This window comes from Chiloscyllium punctatum, chromosome 4 (assembly GCF_047496795.1).
Source record: "Chiloscyllium punctatum isolate Juve2018m chromosome 4, sChiPun1.3, whole genome shotgun sequence".
Classification (NCBI taxonomy): domain Eukaryota; kingdom Metazoa; phylum Chordata; class Chondrichthyes; order Orectolobiformes; family Hemiscylliidae; genus Chiloscyllium; species Chiloscyllium punctatum.
This window is the reverse complement of record NC_092742.1, coordinates 6,252,898-6,275,941: the sequence shown is the minus strand read 5'-3', so window position 1 is coordinate 6,275,941 and position 23,044 is coordinate 6,252,898. Positions and strand designations below refer to the sequence as shown.

The 23,044-nt window shown below is 45.9% G+C and overlaps 1 protein-coding gene across 2 annotated transcripts in view; it reads right to left on the bottom strand.

Annotated features, from left to right (window-relative positions):
• mthfd1b (methylenetetrahydrofolate dehydrogenase (NADP+ dependent) 1b) overlaps positions 1 to 23,044 on the bottom strand; it is a 96,820-nt gene that overhangs the window by 31,956 nt on the left and 41,820 nt on the right. For both annotated transcript variants that reach the window (XM_072568015.1, XM_072568014.1), the window contains exons 9-18: positions 22,060 to 22,187; positions 19,697 to 19,794; positions 17,721 to 17,894; positions 17,214 to 17,350; positions 14,396 to 14,442; positions 7,801 to 7,908; positions 7,644 to 7,718; positions 6,345 to 6,447; positions 4,905 to 4,981; positions 3,173 to 3,313 (exon numbers count right to left, since the gene is read on the bottom strand). In XM_072568015.1, the coding sequence (XP_072424116.1) occupies positions 3,173 to 3,313; positions 4,905 to 4,981; positions 6,345 to 6,447; positions 7,644 to 7,718; positions 7,801 to 7,908; positions 14,396 to 14,442; positions 17,214 to 17,350; positions 17,721 to 17,894; positions 19,697 to 19,794; positions 22,060 to 22,187 (1,088 nt within the window). The remainder of the gene's footprint in view (positions 1 to 3,172; positions 3,314 to 4,904; positions 4,982 to 6,344; positions 6,448 to 7,643; positions 7,719 to 7,800; positions 7,909 to 14,395; positions 14,443 to 17,213; positions 17,351 to 17,720; positions 17,895 to 19,696; positions 19,795 to 22,059; positions 22,188 to 23,044) is intronic.

Genomic DNA, 23,044 nt, shown 5'->3' with positions numbered 1-23,044 from the left:
GCTGGAAGAGCACAGCAGTTCAGGTAGCATCCAAGGAGCAGCGAAATCGACGTTTCGGGCAAAAGCCCTTCACCATTTAGGTAGGAATCTGCCTTCTTGTTCTTGCCACCAAAGTGGATAACCACACATCTATCCACATTAAGCTGCATCTGCCATGCATCTGACCACTCACCTAACTTGTCCAGGTCACCCTGTAATCTCCTAACATCCTCCTCACAGTTCACCCTGCCACCCAGCTTAGTATCATCAGCAAATTTGCTAATGTTATTACTAATACCATCTTCTATATCATTAACATATATTGTAAAAAGCTGTGGTCCCAGCAGTGATCCCTGCGGCACACCACTGGTCACTGCCTGCCATTCCGAAATGGAGCCGTTTATCACTACTCTTTGTTTCCTGTCAGCCAACCAACTTTCAATCCAAGTTAGTACTTTGCCCCAATACCATGTGCCCTAACTTTGCTCACTAACCTCCTACGTGCGACTTTATCAAAGACTTTCTGAAAGTCCAGGTACACTACATCTACTGGATCTCCCTCGTCCATCTTCAGAGTTACATCTTCAAAAAAATTCCAGAAGATTTGTCAAGCATGATTTCCCCTTCATAAATCCATGCTGACTCTGTCCTATCCTGTTACTACTATCCAGATGTGTTGTAATTTCATCCTCTATAATAGACTCCAGCATCTTTCCCACCACTGAGGTCAGACTAACTGGTCTATAATTTCCTACTTTCTCTCTCCCACCTTTCTTAAAAAGTGGTACAACATTAGCCACCCTCCAATCCGCAGGAACTGATCCTGAATCTATCCAACTCTGGAAAATTATCACCAATACATCCACGATTTCTCGAGCCACCTCCTTCAGTACCCTGGGATGTAGACCATCAGGCCCCGGGGACTTATCAACCTTCAGACCTCCAACACCATTTCCTGGCAAATATAAATTCCCTTAAGCTCAGGACCCTCAGCCACTGTTACCTCAGGGAGATTGCTTGTGTCTTCCCCAGTGAACACAGATCTGAAGTACCAATTCAACTCTTCTGCCATTTCTTTGTTCCCCGTAATATATTCCCCTGTTTCTGTCTTCAAGGGCCCAATTTTAGTCTGAACCTTTTTTTTTGGCCTTTCACATACCTAAAAAGGCTTATGCTATCCTCCTTGATATTTTTGGCCAGAGGAGATAGGCTGCTCCTGAGAAACATTGCTCTTTATTAATAATGGCATTTCCAACTCCAAGCATTGCACAGAGTTACCTATTACTCAATTAACAACTGGAATGATTGATTATGCAAGCACGGGTTAGCTCATTAACTCGGAACATGAGCAAAGAGAGGTCACAACAACAAGAACAGAAGGAGTCCATTCCCTGATCACAATCTTGTCAGGAATGGGATCCAGGGTTACAGGGACAAGGATCAATTATTTCACCAAGATTGATAGTGTTGTCTAAGAGCTTTAAGAATGCTTAAGCAACCTTGCAATGTTGGTCACAGAACGGCACCTCACTAGACATAAATAGCACAGTGTGGGTGGAAACAGCTTGACAGAACCTCGATGGAGTTGTCTTCTCACAACGTAACGCTAAGATTAGAATCTTGCATATCTCAGTTTATTATGTAGTTAGCATTAACATTTAATAAATAGTGGTCTAAAGAAACTTAAGCCTGGAGACAGTTCTTGACCCCTTGATTAATCAGCCTTGAACCCAAAATGGCAGATGATAAAACCATAAGAGACAGCTTAAGCTGGTACCATGGAAACATCACCTGTGGCAACTGACTTGGCCATGGGGAAAGCAATAGGGAACCCACACCCCCGAGTAATTCAAGAAAGGTACAAGACTTGAGCGTATTTCTTTTGTTCGTAGAGAATGGTTTCCTTGTGCGTGAATGTGCATCAATTCTAACAAGTTCAGATGAGCACACATTAATAGCTTGACGGATAATGATTTGCTTTTATAACTATCAGTTTTCATCACGACAATGCCTCAGCCAATCAGAATTGACTTGCCAACCAACAAGCAACCATTTAGATACAGAACCGGCTCAAAGGTAGAAGACAGAAGGTGATAGTTGCTTTTCAGACTGGAGGCCTGTGACTAGTGGAGTGCCACAAGGATCAGTGCTGGGTCCTCTACTTTTCGTCATTTATCTCAATGATTTGGATGTAAACACAGGAGGTATGGTTAGTAAGTTTGCACATGACACCAAAATTGGAGGTGCAATGGACAGCGAAGGTGGTTACCTCAAATGGGCCAATGGGCTGAGGAGTGGCAGATAGAGTTTAATTTAGATAAATTTGAGGTGCTGCATTTTGTACAGGCAAATTTAAAGATAAGTCTCTACAAGAATTGTAACAGTGGGCATCCATTTGTTATATTCACTCATGGGATGTGGGCGTCACTGGCTGGTCTAACATTTATTGCCCTGTCCTTAATTGCCCCTTGAGAAGGTGAGGGTGAGTTGCCTTCTTGAATCGCTGCAGTCCATGTACTGTAGGTAGACCCACAGTACCCTAAGGGAGGGAATTCCAGGATTTTGACCCAGTGACAGATGTGAATGATGTTGGACCTCCATCACGTTTCAAATTTCCCTTACGTCCACCCAAACAGGAGGCTGTGACATTCTTCTGGAATGGAGATGAGGGGTGCGGGAGAAGAGGAGGAGATAGCGGAAATATCTCCCAGGATGGGAGCTATGACCCTGATGCCTTCATAAAGACGCTGGCTCTCAGACAGGAGATTAATCCATGATTTCCTAAATCGTGGGCGGCAATGTTCAGGAGCAGGAACGCCTTCCAACATTATGGCCCACAGTCCTCCCTTAACCAGCAACTAAACCAAGCTAACTGACCAGTCAGCAAGCCATCCGAGACTCTTTCACAGTTACAGCGCTTCAAAGTGATCTGTTACCTGGGAACTGCTAAAAGCTGACTCCAGGAGGCTATGTTTATTATGACAGGCATTTCCAAGAAGGCATTAGATGAGAATTTGAATAAAAATAACGCTCAAGGGTGTGGTGGAAAAATGCAGGAGATTGGCACTTGTTAAATAAACATATTTCATGGGTTGGTGTAGGCACAGTGTGTCAAATAGCCTCTTTCAAGGCTGTAACAGGTTCTTGGTGACCAGTTTCTGATCTAATCTTTGGGAACAAGTACTCGACTTACCAAATCATCGGTGGTGACTGGCTCTCCTTTCTTACTGGAAGCGACCACCATCTTCCCCAGCCGTGCCCTCATGTCCTTCAAACCGTCAGTCAGGGCCAGCACCGCCATTATCTCACTCGCCACTGTGATGTCAAACTGTGCCTGAAGTGACCAGTAACACAAAGAGACTCACTTTAATGTTCTTGACTGAGAAACTGTGCCTTTCTTACTTCTCAGTTAGGTTAAAAAACAATAATTTCATCACAATAATCCAATAAAAAGTGATATTTGGAAAAACTATTTATTATCAAACAAACACTTTCTTGTTTGTGCCAGGGTTACAGAGAGACAGGTACAGCACAGGGTTAGATACACAGTAAAGCTCCCTCTACACTTTTAAACTGAAAGTAAAGCTCCATTTACACTGAGCTGAAAATGTATTGCTGGAAAAGCGCAGCAGGTCAGGCAGCATCCAAGGAGCAGGAGAATTGATGTTTCGGGCATAAGCCCTTCTTCAGGAATGAGGAAAGTGTACCAAGCAGGCTAAGATAAAAGGTAGGGAGGAGGGACTTGGGGGAGGGGCGTTGGAAATGCGATAGGTGGAAGGAGGTTAAGGTGAGGGTGATAGGCCGGGGTGGGGGCAGAGAGGTCAGGAAGAAGTTTGCAGGTTAGGAAGGTGGTGCTGAGTTCAAGGGTTGGGACTGAGACAAGGTGGGAGGAGGGGAAATGAGGAAACTGGAGAAATCTGAGTTCATCCCTTGTGGTTGGAGGGTTCCTAGGTGGAAGATGAGGCGCTCTTCCTCCAGCCGTCGTGTTGCTATGGTCTGGTGATGGAGGAGTCCAAGGACTTGCATGTCCTTGGTGGAGTGGGAGGGGGAGTTGAAGTGTTGAGCCACGGGGCGGTTGGGTTGGTTGGTCCAGGTATCCAACCAACCCAACCACCCCTTGGCTCAACACTCCGACCTATCACCCTCACCTTAACCTCCTTCCACCTATCGCATTTCCAATGCCCCTCCCCCAAGTCCCTCCTCCCTACCTTTTATCTTAGCCTGCTTGGCACACCTTCCTCATTCCTGAAGAAGGGTTCATGCCTGAAACATCAATTCTCCTGCTCCTTGGATGCTGCCTGACCTGCTGCGCTTTTCCAGCAACACATTTTCAGCTCTGATCTCCAGCATCTGCAGTCCTCACTTTCTCCATTTACACTGACCCCATCAAACACTCCCAGAACAGGGACAGCACAGGGTTTGATACAGATTTATCATCAGTGAGTGGTCAAATTCGATGACTAGTTAACTCCAAAACTGACACGGTGAATAACTGGGATTCCTAGCCTGCATGAATTGTTTTGTGATCACTCATAAATCTCATGGGGAATTCAGGAGAAAGTTTTTATCCAGATGGTGGGAAGAATGTGGAAGGAAGCAATTGAGACAAATAGGATGTGTGCATTTAAAGGAAAGTTAGTTAAACAGACAAGGGAAAAAGGAATAGAACATTGACAGGAGGAGGTGAAGCAGGATGCAGGAGGTGGAGCAGAAATGCTAACCAAGGCCTGTAGGCCAAGTGGCCTGTTTCTGTATTGTTCTGATTTGTGATGGGACATCATCATCACCATGAATTTCTCTGTCTGCAATTTAGCCTGACAGAAAATCTGGGCTTGGACAACACAAGGAATGAGCGTGGTCTCACTTCACCTGGCGTTCAGAGCAGAGAGGTCGAGGAGATCAAGGGAAGAAAATGGAAGGCTTACTGTTCTGGTATATCCCTTCTCGGTACTGGACTGGCCGATCGTTATCTTCCTCAGGAACCTGTCGTTTGTATCCATCACTTTAAAACATAAAATCTGAGTATCAGAGACACTAACGTAGTAAATGAACACATCCCAGTTCTGATCAAAAGGCATCAACCAAAAATGTGTTAGCTCTGATGCTGCCAAACCCACTGAGCAGTTATTTGTGAACAAATGAATGGTTAACCATCACAGAATCAGTGACAAGGAGAAAGCAAAACTGTGTCAAAAGCAGTGAAAAAACACTCAGCCAGCCAGTGGTTTGGATAAGTTAATATCAAATATGGTGGGACTGTTCGATGAGAGAGGTTCAGGATGGGCTTGTACTCACTGGAGTTTTGAATGAGAGGTGACCGTATTGAAACACAGAAGTTTTTTAGGGGACTAGAGAGGAAAGGTATGGAAACGCTGTCTCTCCTTGTGGTAGAGTCTAGGACCAGTGGCCATAATCTCAGAATAATGGAGCGCACATTTAAGACAGAAATTTCTTCTCTCAGAGAGTAAGGATTCTACAGAATTCTCGACTACAGGAGACTACTGAGGCTGGGTTTTTGAAGTATCCTCAAGGCTGAGACAGACAGATTTTCAGTAAGGGAATGAAGGACTATTTGGAAAAGGCAGGAACATGAAGTCAAGGATTATCAGACCAGCCATGACCTCATTGAACAGCACGGCAAACTCAATGACCTACTTCGGTTCTCACTGCAGAATGATGGAGGAACAGAACTCTGGCCAGATATTGGATTAATTTCCAAATGTCATCTCCAACAACAACTTGCATTTATATAGTGCCTTAAACGTAATGAAGAATCCCCGGGAGTTTTAAAAAAGGGTTATAAAGCAAAACATAACACCAACCTCCAATCCACCCAAAGGCTTGCTCAAAGATGTGGGCTGGAGTGGCTTGAAGTAAGAATGTGGGTGGATAGGTGATTCCAGAGCTATGAGCTTATCCCATTACCCTGCCCCTCTCCCTGTTAAAATAAAAACTGTTGGGCTTGGAGCAGGAGTCAACTATGTATCTGAATGGACAATGGGAAAGCTCAAGTTACACAGACCTGGCTAAGCAATAACATCTAAGATGCATGAACATCTGATAGCGTATGGGAAATAGACAGGAGTTAATAGGAAGGAGTCCACAGTTAAAATCAGCAGGCCTGTGGTGGAGTGGCTGTGATGTAAGTAAAGTGGATTTGGGGGAAGTGGGATGCATCAATGAAATAAAAACAAAATTGCTGGAAAATGCAGTCTACTGGAAAGGGTTTGGCAGGGGCAATGGTGTCTCAGGAAGATGGAAAACCATTCAAAGCACAAAGTATGTTAAATAATCACAGTCACTACAACACAAAGCATATTCAGAAGGTGCGCTGTAACACACGACAGGTTAAAGTGGTTCTCTACCTCGCTGCCACGTGATCGTATCAGGTTCAATATCCAGCCTCACAAAGCGATGTATTTCTTCTTCAGTCAGTGCAGTGGGCTCAGTTTTATTAATTCCAAGTTTCTGGGACGAGAACGAGAAATTGCAGATTAAGATCCATAATTCATGAAAAAGACCAGCTGAGTCAGGCAGATGATGAAACAGGGTGAATGCTTCAGTTTATGTGATGCCCCTTCCCAGGAGGCTGAACCTTGTTCGGTTGGATCAAGGCAAGAGGAACTTTCTGCTTTAGCAATTCTTGACCTTGTGCTCAGTCAATGAATATATACCTGGTACAAATCAGGAAATCACAGGATATACTGTGAGGAGATGGAGGTGAGGTAGAAGATCCAAAAAGCAGGGGAATCTAACAGGAGATGGAAACATAAAATAACCTCAAGGAAAGTCAGACTTATCACAAGGAACTTTTTTTTTAACCCCACAACACTACCCCCAAATCACAGGGGAACTTAGCACAAACAGCCCCTACCTGATTGGAACTTGACTCGTTGAACAATTTGTTCATGGGATGTGGGGATTGCTGGCTAGGCCCACCCCTAATTACCTAGAAGGCAGTCAAGGGTCAACCACGTTGCCATGTGGTCTTTATAACATGTAAGCCAGATCAGGTAAGGATAGATTTCCCTCTCGAAAGGGGATCAGTGAACCAGGTGGCTTTTTCTGACAATTGATAGTGGTTACATGCCAGTTTTAATTCCAGATTTTTACTGAGTTCAGATATTACCACCTGCCATGGTGGGATTTGGGGCAGCATGGTGGCTCCGTGCTGCCTCACAGTGCCAGGGACGCTGGCAACTGTCTGTGCGGAGTTTGTACATTCTCCCCGTGTCTGTGAGGGTTTCCTCTGGACACTCCGGTTTCGTCCCACAGCCCAACGAAGTACAAATTAGCTGGATTAGCCATGGCAAATGTGGGGATGGGGTGGGTCTGGGTGGGACGTTCTTCAGAGGGTTGGTGTAGATTCAGTGGGCTGAATGGCCTGCTTTCGCACTGCAGGGATTGTATGATTCGAAACCATGACCCCAGAACAATTGTCTGGGCTTCTGGATTACCAGTCCAGTGACACTACCACAATACCACTGCCTCCCCTTGGGTAGCAGGAGTGTGTTAATACTTTTCATTAACAAATATCTCGAGATGTGGGGCAAAGGTGCGTTGGTGAACGGAGTTTGGCCACAGATCAGCCACAATCTCAGTGAATGGCAGAAGAGCCTGTGGAGCTGAATGGACTCCTCCTCGTCCTACGTTAAGACTCACACCTGCAATCTCCTGAGCTGAATCTGGCTGAACGCCCGAACTCCTTTATTGGAAGGTACCAGACGGTCGTACAGTGCCTGCAATGAAAGGAATGGGGGATAGTTAGGCCATTTCCAAATGCACCAAGACGGAAGGCGAAATCTTCAAAGGTAACGATACCTTGTCAGATTGCGTGGCCTCATGGAACATGCGAGCGTCGATAGCAGCAGCGACCAGGTTGTTGGCAGCAGTGATGGCATGGATATCGCCCGTCAGGTGGAGATTGAACTGCAAGGAGACAAGCACCATCAGAGAACGTAGGAAGGAAGCAGGACTGAGACCTCCTTCCCTCCCTACCCCCACCATCCTCAACTCCACAGCTATTTGGAGTACCGATCATGCTCCTCGGTCAGAAACATTTCCCAGCACGTCAAGTTAAAAAAAACTGAAAGACAAATGGACATAGGGTACGGAAAGAGTTAAAGGAAGTGCACAACTTGGGGAAAAATAAGGGATGTAGTGACATCTGGGGCATGGATAGGGTGAACATCCAAGGTCATTTCCCTGGGGTGGGGAGTCCAAAATTAGAAGGCATAGGTTTAGGGTGAGAGGGGAAAGATTTAAAAGGAACCTAAGGGGCAAATATTTCACACAGACAGTAGTGCTAAGGAATGGCAGATGGAGTTTAATTTAGATAAATGCAAGCTGTTGTATTTTGGGAAAGCAAATCTTAGCAGGACTTATACAGTTTTGAGTAGATTTGTAGCTCAGGTTGAGGTTTTGGATATAGGTTTGCTCTCTGAGCTGAAAGGTTCATTTCCAGACATTTTGTTACCTTACTAAGTAATATCTTCAGTGGGCCTCAAGTGAAACAATGCTGAAAATTCCTGCTTTCTATTTATATGTTTGGGTTTCTTTGGGTTGGTGATACCATTTCCTGTGGTGATGTCATTTCCTGTTCCTTTTCTCAGGGGGTGGTAGATGGGGTCTAACTCGATGTGTTTGTTGATAGAGTTCCAGTTAGAATGCCATGCTTCTAGAAATTCTTGTGCATGTCTTTGTTCGGCTTGTTCTAGGATGGATGTGTTGTCCCAGTCGAAGTGGTGTCCTTCCTCATCCGTATGTAAAGATACTAGTGAGAGAGGGTCATGTCTTTTTGTGGCTAGTTGGTGTTCATATATCCTAGTGGTTAGTTTTCTGCCTGTTTGTCACAGTCCTTGCACGGTATTTTGTAAATGACATTAGTTTTGCTCATTGTCTGTATAGGGTCTTTCAAGTTCATTAGCTGCTGCTTCAGTGTGTTGGTGGGTTTGTGGGTTACCATGATGCCAAGGGGTCTGAGTGGTCTGGCAGTCATTTCAGAGATGTTTTTGATGTAGGGGAGAGTGGCTAGTGTTTCTGGACGTGTTTTGTCTGCTTGTTTGGGTTTGTTGCAGAGAAATTGGCGGACTGTGTTCATTGGGTACTCATTCGTTTTGAATACATGGTAGAGGTGATTTTCCTCTACTCTGCGTAGTTCCTCTGTGCTGCAGGATGTGTTGGCTTGTTGAAATAATTTTCTGATGCAGCTTCGTTTGTGAATTAGATTCTCTACAGTGTGGAAACAGGCCCTTTGGCCTAACAAGTCCACACCGGCCCTGTGAGGAGAAACCCACCCGAACCCATTCCTCTACCCTATCTTTACCTCTGACTAACACACCTAACACTGTGGGCAATTTAGCATGGCTAATTCACCTGACCTGCATATCTTTGGATTGTGGGAGGTAACCGGAGCACCCGGAGGAAACCCACGCAGACACAGGGAGAATGTGGGTGGCACGGTGGTTAGCACTGCTGCCTCGCAGCGCCGGAGATCCGGGTTCAATTCCCGCCTCAGGCGACTGACTGTGTGGAGTTTGCACGTTCTCCCCGTGTCTGCGTGGGTTTCCTCCGGGTGCTCCGGTTTCCTCCCACAGTCACAAAGATGTGCAGGTCAGGTGAATTGGCCATGCTAAATTGCCCGTAGTGTTAGGTCAGGGGTAGATGTAGATGTAGGGGTATGGGTGGGTTACGCTTCGGCGGGCGCGGTGTGGACTTGTTGGGCCGAAGGGCCTGTTTCCACACTGTAAGTAATCTAATCTAAAAAAAAAATGTGCAAACTCCACAGACAGGTGGGAATCGAACCCAGGACCCTGGTGCTGTGAGGCAGCAGTGCTAACCACTGAACCACCACCGTGTCATCTGATGTTGGGATTATTGCTTCCTGCATCAGAGGAACTACGCAGAGCAGAGGAAAATCACCTATACTGTGTATTCAAAACGAATGGGTACCCAATGAACACAGTCCGCCGATTTCTCAGCAACAAACCCAAACAAGCAGACAAAACACGTCCAGAAACCCTAGCCACTCTCCCCTATATGAAAGACATCTCGGAAATGACTGCCAGACTACTCAGACCCCTTAGCATCATGGTAGCCCATAAACCCACCAACACACTAAAACAGCAGCTAATGTACTTGAAAGACCCTATACAGACAACAAGCAAAACTAATGTCATTTACAAAATACCGTGCAAGAACTATGACAAACAGGCAGAAAACTAGCCACCAGGATACATGAACACCAAGTAGCCACAAAACAAATGACCCTCTCTCACTAGTATCCTCACATACGGATGAGGAAGGACACCACTTCGACTGGGACAACACATCCATCCTAGGACATGTCAAACAGAGACATGCACGAGAATTCCTAGAAGCATGGCATTCCAACTGGAACTCTCAACAAACACATCGAGTTAGACCCCATCTACCATCCCCTGAGAAAAGGAACAGGAAGTGACTTCACCACAGGAAATGACATCACCAACCCAAAGAAACCCAAACATATAAATAGAAAACAGGAAATTTCAGCATTGCTTCGCATGGGGTCCACTGAGGATGTTACCTTGTATGGTATCGAAACATCTTGAAATGAACCTTTCAGCTCAGCGAGCAAACCTACACCCAGGACTTATACACTTAATGGTAGGCTCATTCATAAAGTCAGGAAGTATGGGATACAGGGAGATTTGGCTATCTGGATTCAGAATTGGCTGGCTGACAGAAGGCAGAGAGTGATTGTAGTTGGAAAGTATTCTGCCTGGAGGTCAGTGTTGAGTGGTGTCCCATAGGACTCTGTTCTTGGGCCTCTGCTCTTTGTAGTTTTTATAAGTGACTTGGATGAGGAGGTGGAGGGGTGGGTTAGTAAATTTGCAGATGACACAAAAGGTTGGAGGTTTTGTCGATAGCATAGAGGGCTACTGCAGGCTGCAGCGCAACATAGACAGGATGAAGAGCTGGGCTGAGGAATGGCAGATGGAGTTCAACCTGGATAAATGTGAACTGATGCATTTTGGAAGGTCAAACTTGAATGCTGAATATAGGATTAAAGACAGGATTCTTGGCAGTGTGGAGAAACAGAGGGATCTGGGTGTGCAAGTACATAGATCCCTCAAAGTTGCCACCCAAGTGGATAGGGTTGTTAAGAAAGCAAATGGTGTTTCGACTTTCATTAACAGGGGGATCGAGTTTAAGAGCCTCAAAGTTTTGCTGCAGCTCTACAAGTCCCTGGTAAGACCACACTTGGAATATTATGTCCATTTCTGGTCGCCCTCCTATAGGAAAGATACAGAGGCTTTGGAGAGGATACAAAGAAGGTTTACCAGGATGCTGCCTGGTCTGGAGGGCTTGCCTTATGAAGAAAGGTTGAATAAGCTCGGACTTTTCTCTCTGGAGAGAAGGAGGAAGAGGGGAGACCTGATCGAGGTGTACAAAATAATGACAGGAATAGATAGAGTCAATAGCCAGGGACTTTTCCCCAGGGCAGGATTGACTGATATGAGGGGTCATAATTTGAAGATATTAGGAGGAAGGTATAAAGGAGACATCAGAGGTAGGTTCTTTATGCAGAGAGTTGTGAATGCATGGAATGCGTTACGAACTGAGGTGGTGGAAGCGAAGTCATTGGGAACATTTAAGCGACTGCTGGACATGCACATGGATAGCAGTGAGTTGAGGGGTGTGTAGGTTAAGTTACTATATTTTACATTAGGATTAAGTTTCAGCACAACATCGTGGGCCAAAGGGCCTGTTCTGTGCTGTACTTTTCTATGTTCTATAAGGTCCTAAGGTAGTGTTAAGAGAGTGGTGCTGGAAAAGCACAACAGGTCAGGCAAGCATCTGAGGAGCAGGAAAATCGACGTTTTGGGCAAAACACTTCATCAGGAATGAGGCTGGGAGCCTCGGGGGTGGAGAGAAAAATGGGGACAGAGGGGTGGTTTGGGGCTGGGAAGAAGGTAGCTGAGAGTGCAATTGGTGGATGGAGGTAGGGGTAAAGGTGATAGGTCAGAGAAGAGGGTGGAGCGGATAGGTGGGAAGCAAGATGGACAGGTGGGACAGGTTATGAGGATGGTGCTGAGCTGGAAGGTTGGAACAAGGGTAAGGTGCGGGGGGAGGGGAAATGTAGAAACTGGTGAAGTCCACATTGATGCCCTGGGGTTGAAGTGTTCTGAGGCGGAAGATGAGGCGTTCTTCCTCCAGGCGTCGGGTGGTGAGGGAGTGGCGATAGAGGAGGCCCAGGACCTGCATGTCATAGAACATAGAACAATACAGCACAGAACAGGCCCTTCGGCCCACGATGTTGTGCCGAACTTCTAACCTAGGTGGAGTGGGAGGGGGAGTTGAAATGTTCAGCCACGGGGCAGTGGGGTTGATTGATGCGGGTGTCCCGGAGATGTTCCCTGAAGCGCTCTGCTAGGAGGTGCCCAGTCTCCCCAATGTAAAGGAGACCGCATCGGGAGCAACGAATACAGTAAATGACATTGCTGGAAGTGCAAGTGAAACCTTGATGGATGTGGAAGGCTCCTTTGGGGCCTTGGACGGAGGTGAGGGGAGAGGTATGGGCTCATGTTTTGCAATTCCTGCGGTGGCAGGGGAATGTGCCGGGAGGGGAGGGTGGGTTGAGAGGGGGCTTGGACCTGACACTCCTAGGGAGTGTTGCTGAACAAAGAGACCTTGGAGTGCAGGTTCATAGCTCCTTGAAAGTAGAGTTGCAGGTAGAAAGGATAGTGAAGAAGGCGTTTGGTATGCTTTCCTTTATTGGTCAGAGTATTGAGTACAGGAGTTGGGAGGTCATGTTGTGGCTGTACAGAACATTGGTTAGGTCACTTTTGGATTACTGTGTGCAATTCTGGTCTCCTTTCTTTCAGAAGGACACTCTGAAACATGAAAGGGTTCAGAAAGATTTCCAAGGATGTTGCCAGGGTTGGAGGATTTGAGCTACAGGGAGAGGCTGAACAGGCTGGGGCTGTTTTCCCTGGAGCGTTGGAAGCTGAGGGGTGACCTTATAGAGGTTTATAAATCACGAGGGGCATGGATAGGGTAAATAGACAAGGTCTTTTCCCTGGGGTGGGGGAGTCCAGAACTAGAGGACATAGGTTTAGGGTGAGAGGGGAAAGATATCAAAGAGACCTAAGGGGCAACTTTTTCACACAGAGGGCGGTGTGTGTATGGAATGAGCTGCTAGAGGACTTGGTGGAGGCTGGTACATTTACAACATTTCCAAGGCATCCAGATGGGTACATGAATAGGAAGGGTTTGGAGGGATATTGGCCAGTTGCTAGCAGGTGGGACTAGATTGGGTTGGGATAACTGGTCGGCATGGATGAGTTGGACCGAAGGGTTTACTTTCATGCTAGACATCTCTATGAAAGGTTAAAACAGGGAGTCTGACAGAAAAGGGACAATATCTGGAGGAAAAAGTTCAGTGATCAGGATGAAGAATGTCAGGTGACTCCACAAAGAGGAAGATCAGGAACAACTATTTTGAGGTCAGTTCAGGATAGGCACCAGTAATAGGCGGGGGATTACAGCACAACTTCCTGCTAGCTACAAGAGACTTGTAGTTCACCCTCACCCTATCGAAATACAAAGAATACAAGAGGAGTAACTTTCCCCGTTAGCAAAAGCACACCACTGGGCTTATTTCTGAAATGAAAATGTCATTGCTATCTGATGGGCTCTGAACTGGAGGGAGGAAGGAGTGAAATACGAGTTACACCACACACAGAGATAGTTACAAATAAAATTACAGGAACCAGATGTTTGGCTGCAATTATACAGGGCCTTGGTGGGACTTGGTCTGCAGTTTTGGTCTCCTTGTCTGAGGAAGGATAAACCTGGGGAGTCCAGAACCGGGGGATCATAGTCTAATGAAAGGGGGGAGACTATTTAGGACTGAGATAAGGAAAAATACCTTCATCCAGAGAGTGGGGAACCTGTGAAATTCTCTGCCACTGAACGCGATTGCGATCAGAACAGAGTATTTTCAAGAAGGAGTGAGGTGTAGTCCTTACACCGAAAGAGAATAAAGGGTATGGTGAGAAAACAGGAAAAGGTTGTTCAGGGATGATCAGCCACGATCATATTGAATGACAGAGCAGGTTCAAAGGGCCGAATGGCCTTCCCCAGCTCCTGTTTTCTATGTTTTTATTGGTCTAAATTTAAAAAAAATATACAAAACATTTATACTGTTCAAAAGACAGCGATGTCACCAAACATACATCAGGACAATCGCAAGAATGCCAAATTTCAAACAGTCACAATTTAAAACTATTTAGTAAAAATCAAAAGTCTTTTATTCTATACATCTTTCTCATTTAAAACAAAAACTGAACTAGGAGATTGAGAGTTCTAGCTTCAAGGCTAAAAGAGAAGGCAAGTTCCGAGTCAGTGTGACAGTAGGGTAATATGTTACCTCTTCCATTGGGATAACCTGGGAATATCCACCACCTGCTGCTCCACCTGGAACAGATAAAATGCAACCAAGAGCTCTTATAATAGCGTTGAAGCCCCAAGGTAATCATAAACAAGCAAACGATTTGTATTTACAGTTTTTATTTTAACATGCTCGTAGTTCCATATTCTCAAATTTGGCAGTTTCAGGATTCAGCTGTACTGGATTTCTGAACAAAGATTGGAGTGAATCACATAATCCAAATTGGAATATATTAATCCACTGAATAAGGAACATGACAAAACTTACGGATACCATTGCAGGATGTGTTAGCTACATTGCCATGTTGCTGCTAATAATAATTCACGTCTCATTAGCTGAATTTAATACTTCATCCATTGCTCCCGACTTCCTTGTATCAGTGCAGCCTGTGAAAGGTTTTTTGGATAATATCAGGTTTTGGGTCACTGGGTTTGAGGCAGCATCCCTGTATATGAACCGTAAGAAGTAGATACAGAATTCAGCAGAGCCTGCTCCATACTCGACAATGTCATATTAACACAGGAGTCAAAGTTCATCGAGTTAAATGAGAGTGTGGAGTTAAGGCCACAGTTAAATCGGCTGTGATTATACTGAATGGTACAGCAAGCTTGAAGGGCTGATTGGCCTACACGTGCTCTTAATTCATACGTCCCTACAATCTAACAACCCATCCATGAACACTCTACCATTCCGCACTATATTCACACCATCAGTCCTCTCAGCATATAAAAATCTATTGATCTGTCTTCAGAACAATGAGTTTTAAAAAATTTATTCACAGGATGAAGGTGCTGCTGTCTAGGTCAGTATTTATGGCCCATCCCTAATTGCCCAGAGGGCAGTTAAGAGTCAACCACATTGCTGTGGGTCTGGAGTCACATGTAGGCCAGACTGGGTAAGAATGGCGGTTTCCTTCCCCCAAGGACATCAGTGAACCAGATGAGTTTTTCTGACAAACGACAATGGATTCATGGCAATCATTAGACTCTTCATTCCAGATATTTGCTGAATTCAAATTTCACCATCTGCCTTGGCTGGATTTGAACCTGTGTCCTCAGAATGTTCCCTGGGTTCCTGAATTAACAGGCTGGCTATAATATCACGAGACCGTCAACTCCCCAATCATTGAACATCCACAGCTCTCCGGGGTACAGCATTTTAAAGATTCACAACCTTCAAAGTAAAGACATTTCTACTCATCTCAACCCTGAATGGGCAACCTGTTATCCTTGTTTACTAGATAACCATGGTTTTATTAAACCGGTTATCCTTGTTAGATACAGGATAACCACGATTTTATTAAAAGTTGTGTTTCAATTAATGAAGCTGAAAATGTGTTGCTGGAAAAGCGCAGCAGGTCAGGCAGCATCCAAGGAACAAGAGAATCGACGTTTCGGCAGAAGAAGGGCTGATGCCCGAAACATCGATTCTCCTGCTCCTTGGATGCTGCCTGACCTGCTGCGCTTTTCCAGCAACACATTTTCAGCTCTGATCTCCAGCATCTGCAGTCCTCACTTTCTCCTTTCAATTAATGGAAACAGGATGCCTATAATCACAAGAATGCATCAAAGGTAGCCACGCTAATCCACGCAGAATGGAAGGAAAATATTCTTTAAACAGGTTCATTTTCATTTAAAAGGCATTTGGGTAGCTACATGTTTAAGAAGGGTTGAGAGGGATGCAGACCATATGCAGGTGAATGGATCTAGTTTAGTTTAGTTGGCATGGACGAGCAGGGCTGAAGGCTCTGTTTCTGTGCCATGACTGAAACAGTGACTTAAACTTTATTACATGGAGCAACCCATCTTGGCTGTTAGCTGATTAATGGTGGAATCTGGCCAGGATTCCACCAACAATGGTCTGTGTCTGGGAGCATCCAGGGTTTGATCGTTATGCAGCGTTGGTCTTCCCAGTACTGCTCCTGATACACTCTGGTGTTGTATTCTTGTACAGTTTCTCAGTGCATTCATACTTAACAGCCAGTCCAGAATTGAATGGAGGTTGAAGAGTCTCCAGTGAAGAAACTCTGCTGGGTACAACCTGTCACCAGACCCCTGGACCAAATCCTCTACTTGGGTTGTGGTAAGATGAGGACGATGAAAAGCCCTTACGGATATCCTTGAAGCCTCCTTGAAACAATTACCGATTCATGGGGATCCCTGGGCAATGACTGACCAAAGATGGAAAAGGTTTATTTGAAGAGACACTGAACATCTTGAGAGCGTGTGTGTGCAGAGGTGAGGTCAAGGTATTGGAGACAATAGACAAACCTCCAAACAGCTCATCGTCCTGACTATCCAAGCTCACAGCAGGATCACTGCACTGGATACACCAACCATCTCCGAAACCATCAAACCAGGCCACAATTCACCCTCAACACCAAGCCACTTCTTACATTTTATATTTTAAAATCCGATTGTGGGACTTGGGTGTCACTGGCTGGGCCCAGCATCAATTGCCCAATCACTAAATACCCCGTTCAGAGTCAGAGTAGGTCAGCCACATTACTGCGGGTTTGGTGGCATGTATAGGCCAGACCAGGTGGGGACGGCAGATTTCCTTCCCTAAAGGGCAATGAACCAGATGTGTTTTTATGATAATTGACAACAGTTACACAGTGGCCATTAGGCTAGCTATTTGATTCCAGTTTTCTTTTCGTACTGAATTCAAATTTCACCAGAGAGCGAGAGATGTCCCCATGTCTCTAGGACACTAGCCTGGGGTTTTGGATAAAGCTAACCCACTAGACCACCGGCTCCAGAACCCCACCAAAGTCCCACGAGGAGGGGGAGGTTACCTTTGATCCCAAAGGTGGGGCCTTGCGAAGGTTGCCGAACACAAGCGAAAACATTGATGTCCAGGTGAGCTCCAATGGCCTGAGCCAGGCCGATCGTGGTGGTGCTCTTGCCTTCACCCAGGGGTGTGGGGGTGATACTGTAATATAAACTGGCCATTTAGATAGATACACCCACCACTCCTCCCCACCCTCACCCCCACACTCCTCCCCCACCCCCACACTCCTCCTCAGCCCCCACCACTCCTCCTCAGCCCCCACCACTCCTCCCCAGCCCCCACCACTCCTCCCCAGCCCCCACCACTCCTCCCCAGCCCCCACCACTCCTCCCCAGCCCCCACCACTCCTCCCCAGCCCCCACCACTCCTCCCCAGCCCCCACCACTCCTCCCCAGCCCCCACCACTCCTCTTCCACCTTCACCTCTGCTCCCCACCCTCATCCCTACTCCTCCTTAACCCCCACCACAACAGATATTGGAAGTGGAAAATTTTAAGAAAGGCTGGCTCTACCCTGTGACAACAACGTATTTTCCATCTGGTTGGTCCTTCAGCCGGTTGATTGTGGTCAGTAGCACCTTTGCCTTCGATTTGCCGTACAGCTCCACTTCATCGGATAACAAACCAACTTCCTTGGCCATGCGGCTGATGTGCTTTGGTGTGCAAGACCGTGAAATCACAATGTCACTGGTGGGAAATAATGATATTTTTCAAAAAAAATTAAATAAATCCAAGCATCCAGCAGTACTGCATTTCCCTCTGGGTCAGTTTCCATGTGTTTTAACTCCATAACTAACCCTGGTCTCAGGGTGGAGCATGCTCCCAGTTTAGAGAAGGCCATACAGTCAGTACCCACTCAAAGGGCTGACATTTCCAGGGTGGTACTGAGGGAGTGCTGCTCTGTTGGAGATGCTAACCTTTGGGTAGCATCGAGGCCCTGATGCAAGAAGTTACCACAGTCTCCAGTGGAAGGACAAGGACAGTCTCTTTGGTTTTCTGGTCAATCTTTATCGCCAGTAAACATGATTGAAAAGAGATTAAATGGAAAAGATTGCACTGCTGTTTGTGGCATCTTGCTTTGCAAATACTGGTCATCACTTCCCTCACTGTAACACTTCCTTTCTCAACTGTGAAATACTTCGGGTTGGTGAATAGACTTTAAACATTGAGACCCATTGGACTGTTATACACCCACAGGAACAGCAGGAGGCCATTCAGCCCTGACATGGAGTCAGTCTGCAGTCATGCATGCTTTCCAGCAGAGATCTGTGTGATGATCAGGGATGAGAAGGTGAAGTGCTCAATGGAGCTGACTCAGGAATCACACCCAGAATCTCCCATCGACAGAGTATCACATCAGTGAGGCAGTGATTAAATACTCTCCACGGAACAAGAGGGATAGTGGGCACAGCACAACATCCGAGTATCGCTGTATGTCACACTGAGTGGGAAAGAATTCAACACCACATACTGACTTTAACAGTGCCTCGAATCAACAGCTCCAATTACTCATAAAATGCTTCTAACTTAGAGGCCATTCAGCCCACTGTATCCATGTTAGCATTCTGCAAGAGCAGCTTAACTTGCCCCACTCCCACACCCACCCCTCCATTGCTCAGCAGCTATTTCCTCTTTAGATAATTGTCCAACTTCATTATAACAAACCTAGCTGCTGCCGCCACCACATTCTCAGGCAGTGCATTCCACATCTTACCCACTCACTGTGTGAAACAAAGGCTTTTCTATTGCCATCATCACCTCTTTGCCATTCACCCTGGTTCTTGATCATTCCTCCAAGGGAGACAGTTTCTCCCCATTCTTTGAGAATGGAAAGTAAGTGAGAGTCTCTTGTAAAGATACAGATAATTTTGCTCAGATAGGGTAGCTGCTTCCACTTTGATCAGACAGGCAGACCACTTGCATCCAGAAGGTCAAGAGCAGCAGATACATGGGAACACCAGCCCCTGCAAGTTCCCCTCTGAGCCAATCTCCTCCTGACTTGGAAATATATCACCGTTTCTTCACGGTCACTGGGTGAAAATCCTCAAACTTCCTCCCTAACAGCACAGTAGGTGTCCCTGAACTTTATCATGGCTCAAGAAGGCAGCTCACTACTCTCTTCCCCATGGTAATCAGAGACAGACAACAAATACTGCTCTAGGCATAAGACCAATATCGTGTGGGCCCTTAAAATGAAAAAGACCATAAGACCATCAGAAATAGGAACTGGAGGAGGTCATTCAGTCCCTTGAGCCCGCTCCACCATTGGATAAGATCACAGCTGATCCAGCATTCCTCACATCCACTTTTCTACCTTTTCCCCATAAACTATCATTCCCCGACTGATGAAGAGTCTCTCTATCTCAGCCTTAAATATACCCAAGGACTCCGCCCTCCACAGCTCTCTGTGGCAAGGAGTTCCAAAGACACTCAGCCCTCTGGGAAGGAAGTTCCTCCTTATCGCAGACACAGCGAGGCCACACACCTACCTGGGCACCGGCTCCACAAGTTTAAGCTTTGTGTATTGGATAGGCCACTTTCCTGGCTTGCAGTTCTTCAAATAGCGTTTTGCCCCCTCGACAGTGTTCTGTCACAGAGAATAACATTTATGTCAGCACATTTTTAATACTGTCGTCTTCTCTTTTACTTAATATCCCACATTTCAAAGCTCCCTTTCTAATGGTGTCAACTTTTTACTTACTTATTCCTACACAGGATGGGGGGGCCAGCCCAGCATTTAGGACCCATCCCTAATTGGATGGATGCTAGGAGTCAACTACCTCGCTGTGGGTCTGGAGTCATGTGTAGGCCAGACCAGGTAACGATGGCAGTTTCCTTCCCTAAAGGACATTAGGTGGGTTTTTCCTGATAATGGATTCATGGTCATCATTAGACTCTTAATTTCAAATTTTTATTGAATTCAAATTCCACCATCCGCTGGGGCAGGATTTGAACCTGGATCTTGGGAACATTACCATGGTCCCTGGATTAATAGTCTAGTGATAATACCACTAGGGCATTGCCTCCTCACAGAAACCAGTGGCCTACCCTGTGCCTCAACCCAAACCCAGCCTGTGAACCCAATGAGATAGACCATGTGTAAGGATTTGGTCCCCCAGACACAGCTGTACAGACACACTTTAAAAGTGGAAGCACAGAATACCCCAGGGAGCAGACAGTCTGACTTCTTACCACCACTTCTACCTCACAAGCCCAAAGCTGAACCCAGCTCTCAGCTCGACACTAATAATCATGTCTGGGACTAGCCTGGACCGCAGGCCCAATGCTGCAATAAGGCACAAGTGTGATCCAAGTGGCTAGAAGTGTTCTAGTTTAACTGGGCTCTCAGATTTGCCCAATGGAAGCTCACTTTTTCCCACCAGTTTTTAGGATTAGGCCGAAACCGTATCCACAGGCTGATAGCCAGAGGACACAAGAGTAGGACAATAGCCATAGGAACCAGAGGGAGGAATGGCGTGACATTTTAAACGAAAAATGCACCAAATTACGATAATCTGGAACACTCTGCCTGAAAGGGCAGTGGGAGCAAACTCAATTGTAACTTTCAATAGAAAACTAGATAAATATTTGAAAGGAAAAACACCCAGGGTTCAGAGAAAAGGGCAAGAAATAGGGTTAATTTGATAGCTCTTCCAAAGAGTGGGTGGGCTGAATGAGTGATGTACAATTCTGGGAAATCTCACCCCATCCTCCTTCTCAGCTGTTGCCTCTTGCTGTTGGATATATTCACAGCTGTCCTCTGGTACCCAATCCAGGCAGTGGATATTATCCTTGCCAGAGTGACTCATGTCACTGGGATTGTCAGACAGTCGGTCAGCACCGACAGGATTGGAATGGATTTTCAACAGCTGCTCTAGGCCAGGCACTAACAGGCAAGAGAAACAACAAAGATCCTGGCAGTAATGCCAGTACTCCCACACCCAACCTGGCACTGGAGAATTTCAGTGCCTGGCAGTTTATCTGTTTGGGAATCTGCAGGGTGATGGCATCACAGAGTCAGCCTGAACATCACTGAGGAATCAGCTGCTCCTTAAGGTGGTGTCCTGGGTTGTTACAGCAAGAAGACTGGATACTGTGAAGGTGAGTGCAGTAACTGGAAAACGTTTCACAGGACACTGAAATAGGTCGTGGTAAACTGTTGTGAGGTGCCAAGGAACTTCATTTGTATTATTTTAATTGGTTTTCAGTGAATTCACAAAAAAACAGGTCTACTCGACTTAACTCACTCTTTGGGTAAAGTTCTCAACCCCAATATCCCAAACAGTCCCTGTACTGGAGATGGCGCCTGGGAGTAACCACTGATTTCATTCTAGATGTGTCTTTTAGCTCAAAGATCCTTGCAAAAATGGAAGAATCTCCCTTCATGAAAATATAGAAGACTGGAGCAGAAGGTGGCCATTTGGCCCTTTGAGCCTGCTCCATCATTCAATATGATCATGGTTGAGCATCCAACTCAGTCCACTGTTCCTGCTTTCTCCCATATCCTTTAGCCCCAAGAACGACGTCCAACTCCTTCTTAAAAACATTCCAGGTTTTGGCCTCAACCGGTTTCTGTAACAGAGAATTCCCCAGGCTCCTCACTCTCTGGGTGAAGACATTTCTCCTCATCTCAGTCCTAAATGGTCTAGCAATAGCTTTAGACTGCAATACTTCCCCCCAATTCCCCTCCCTGCGCCCCCACTCGGTGGGGTCATAAGGAACATTCTTCTGCATTCACCCTGCTTAATTCTATAAGAATGCAATGGGTTTCCATGAGATTCCCCCTTCACTCATCAAACCAATCTCCCCCAAAGCAAGAGTGAAGTTAATAGATGAAAATGAGCAAACTCACTGCCATAAGCATACAGACAGTCATTGGCCCCACTCCACCAGGCACCGGGGTGATGTACGAAGCCACTTCTTTGGCTTCATTGTAAGCCACGTCACCAACCACACGCTTCCCACTCGGCTTGGTGCTGTCTGAAACAAAACAGGGGGGCACTGTTACAGCAAACACTGACATTAGAGAGCATGAAGGTACCTGGGGCACACTCAGAGGAATCCACACTCAGGGGATTCACACCCAGAATTACTGATACGAGAGACAGCAAGAGAGAGAGAGAGAGAGAGCGAGAGTGACAGAATTACAACCTGGGGCTCAGTCAAGGTGTTGAGTTTGATGTGAATGTTTGTGACATATTAGCGGATATTTGGACTTCCATATGACTGAGCCACAAACACTAGGGATGCAATCTCAAATGATCTAATAATTACAAGGAGTCATAACTTAAAGGCAATTTTTAACTGAACCCCTTAATGAGTTTGCAATCTCTAAATCGCAAATATTTACCTGGTGTGCCGTTGCGTTATAATTCATCAATGGAGTGTGCATTGCTTTGGCAACATGCACTTCTAAAAACATGGTGCAGCCTGGAAGTAGAGTTGAGCAGGAAGCTCTCCTCCTCTGCCATTGGCCTGTATTGGAGGGATTTTCAGCTTGACACATAACCCATTTGGTCACTTTACGAACACATCTTTCTCAGCCATCAGTTAAGTGTTTAGATGCACTTGGGCATTGCTAATTGTGGAGAGAATATGTCCAAAAGGTACATAAATTCCTTGGAACTGTCCAAACAGCGCACTGGCAAGGTCTGGAAACATGCCGACTATGTGTCAGGATGTCAAGAGGTGTTGACAAGCATCAATTTGACCAGCATTACCAAGTGTTGAACTGTCAAGAACTGTTCCAATGTGCTTTGATGAACAAGAATACTTGTCTTCATAGTCACTCTGCGATTTAGTACTTTAAGTAACTGAACTATATTTCTTCTCCTATG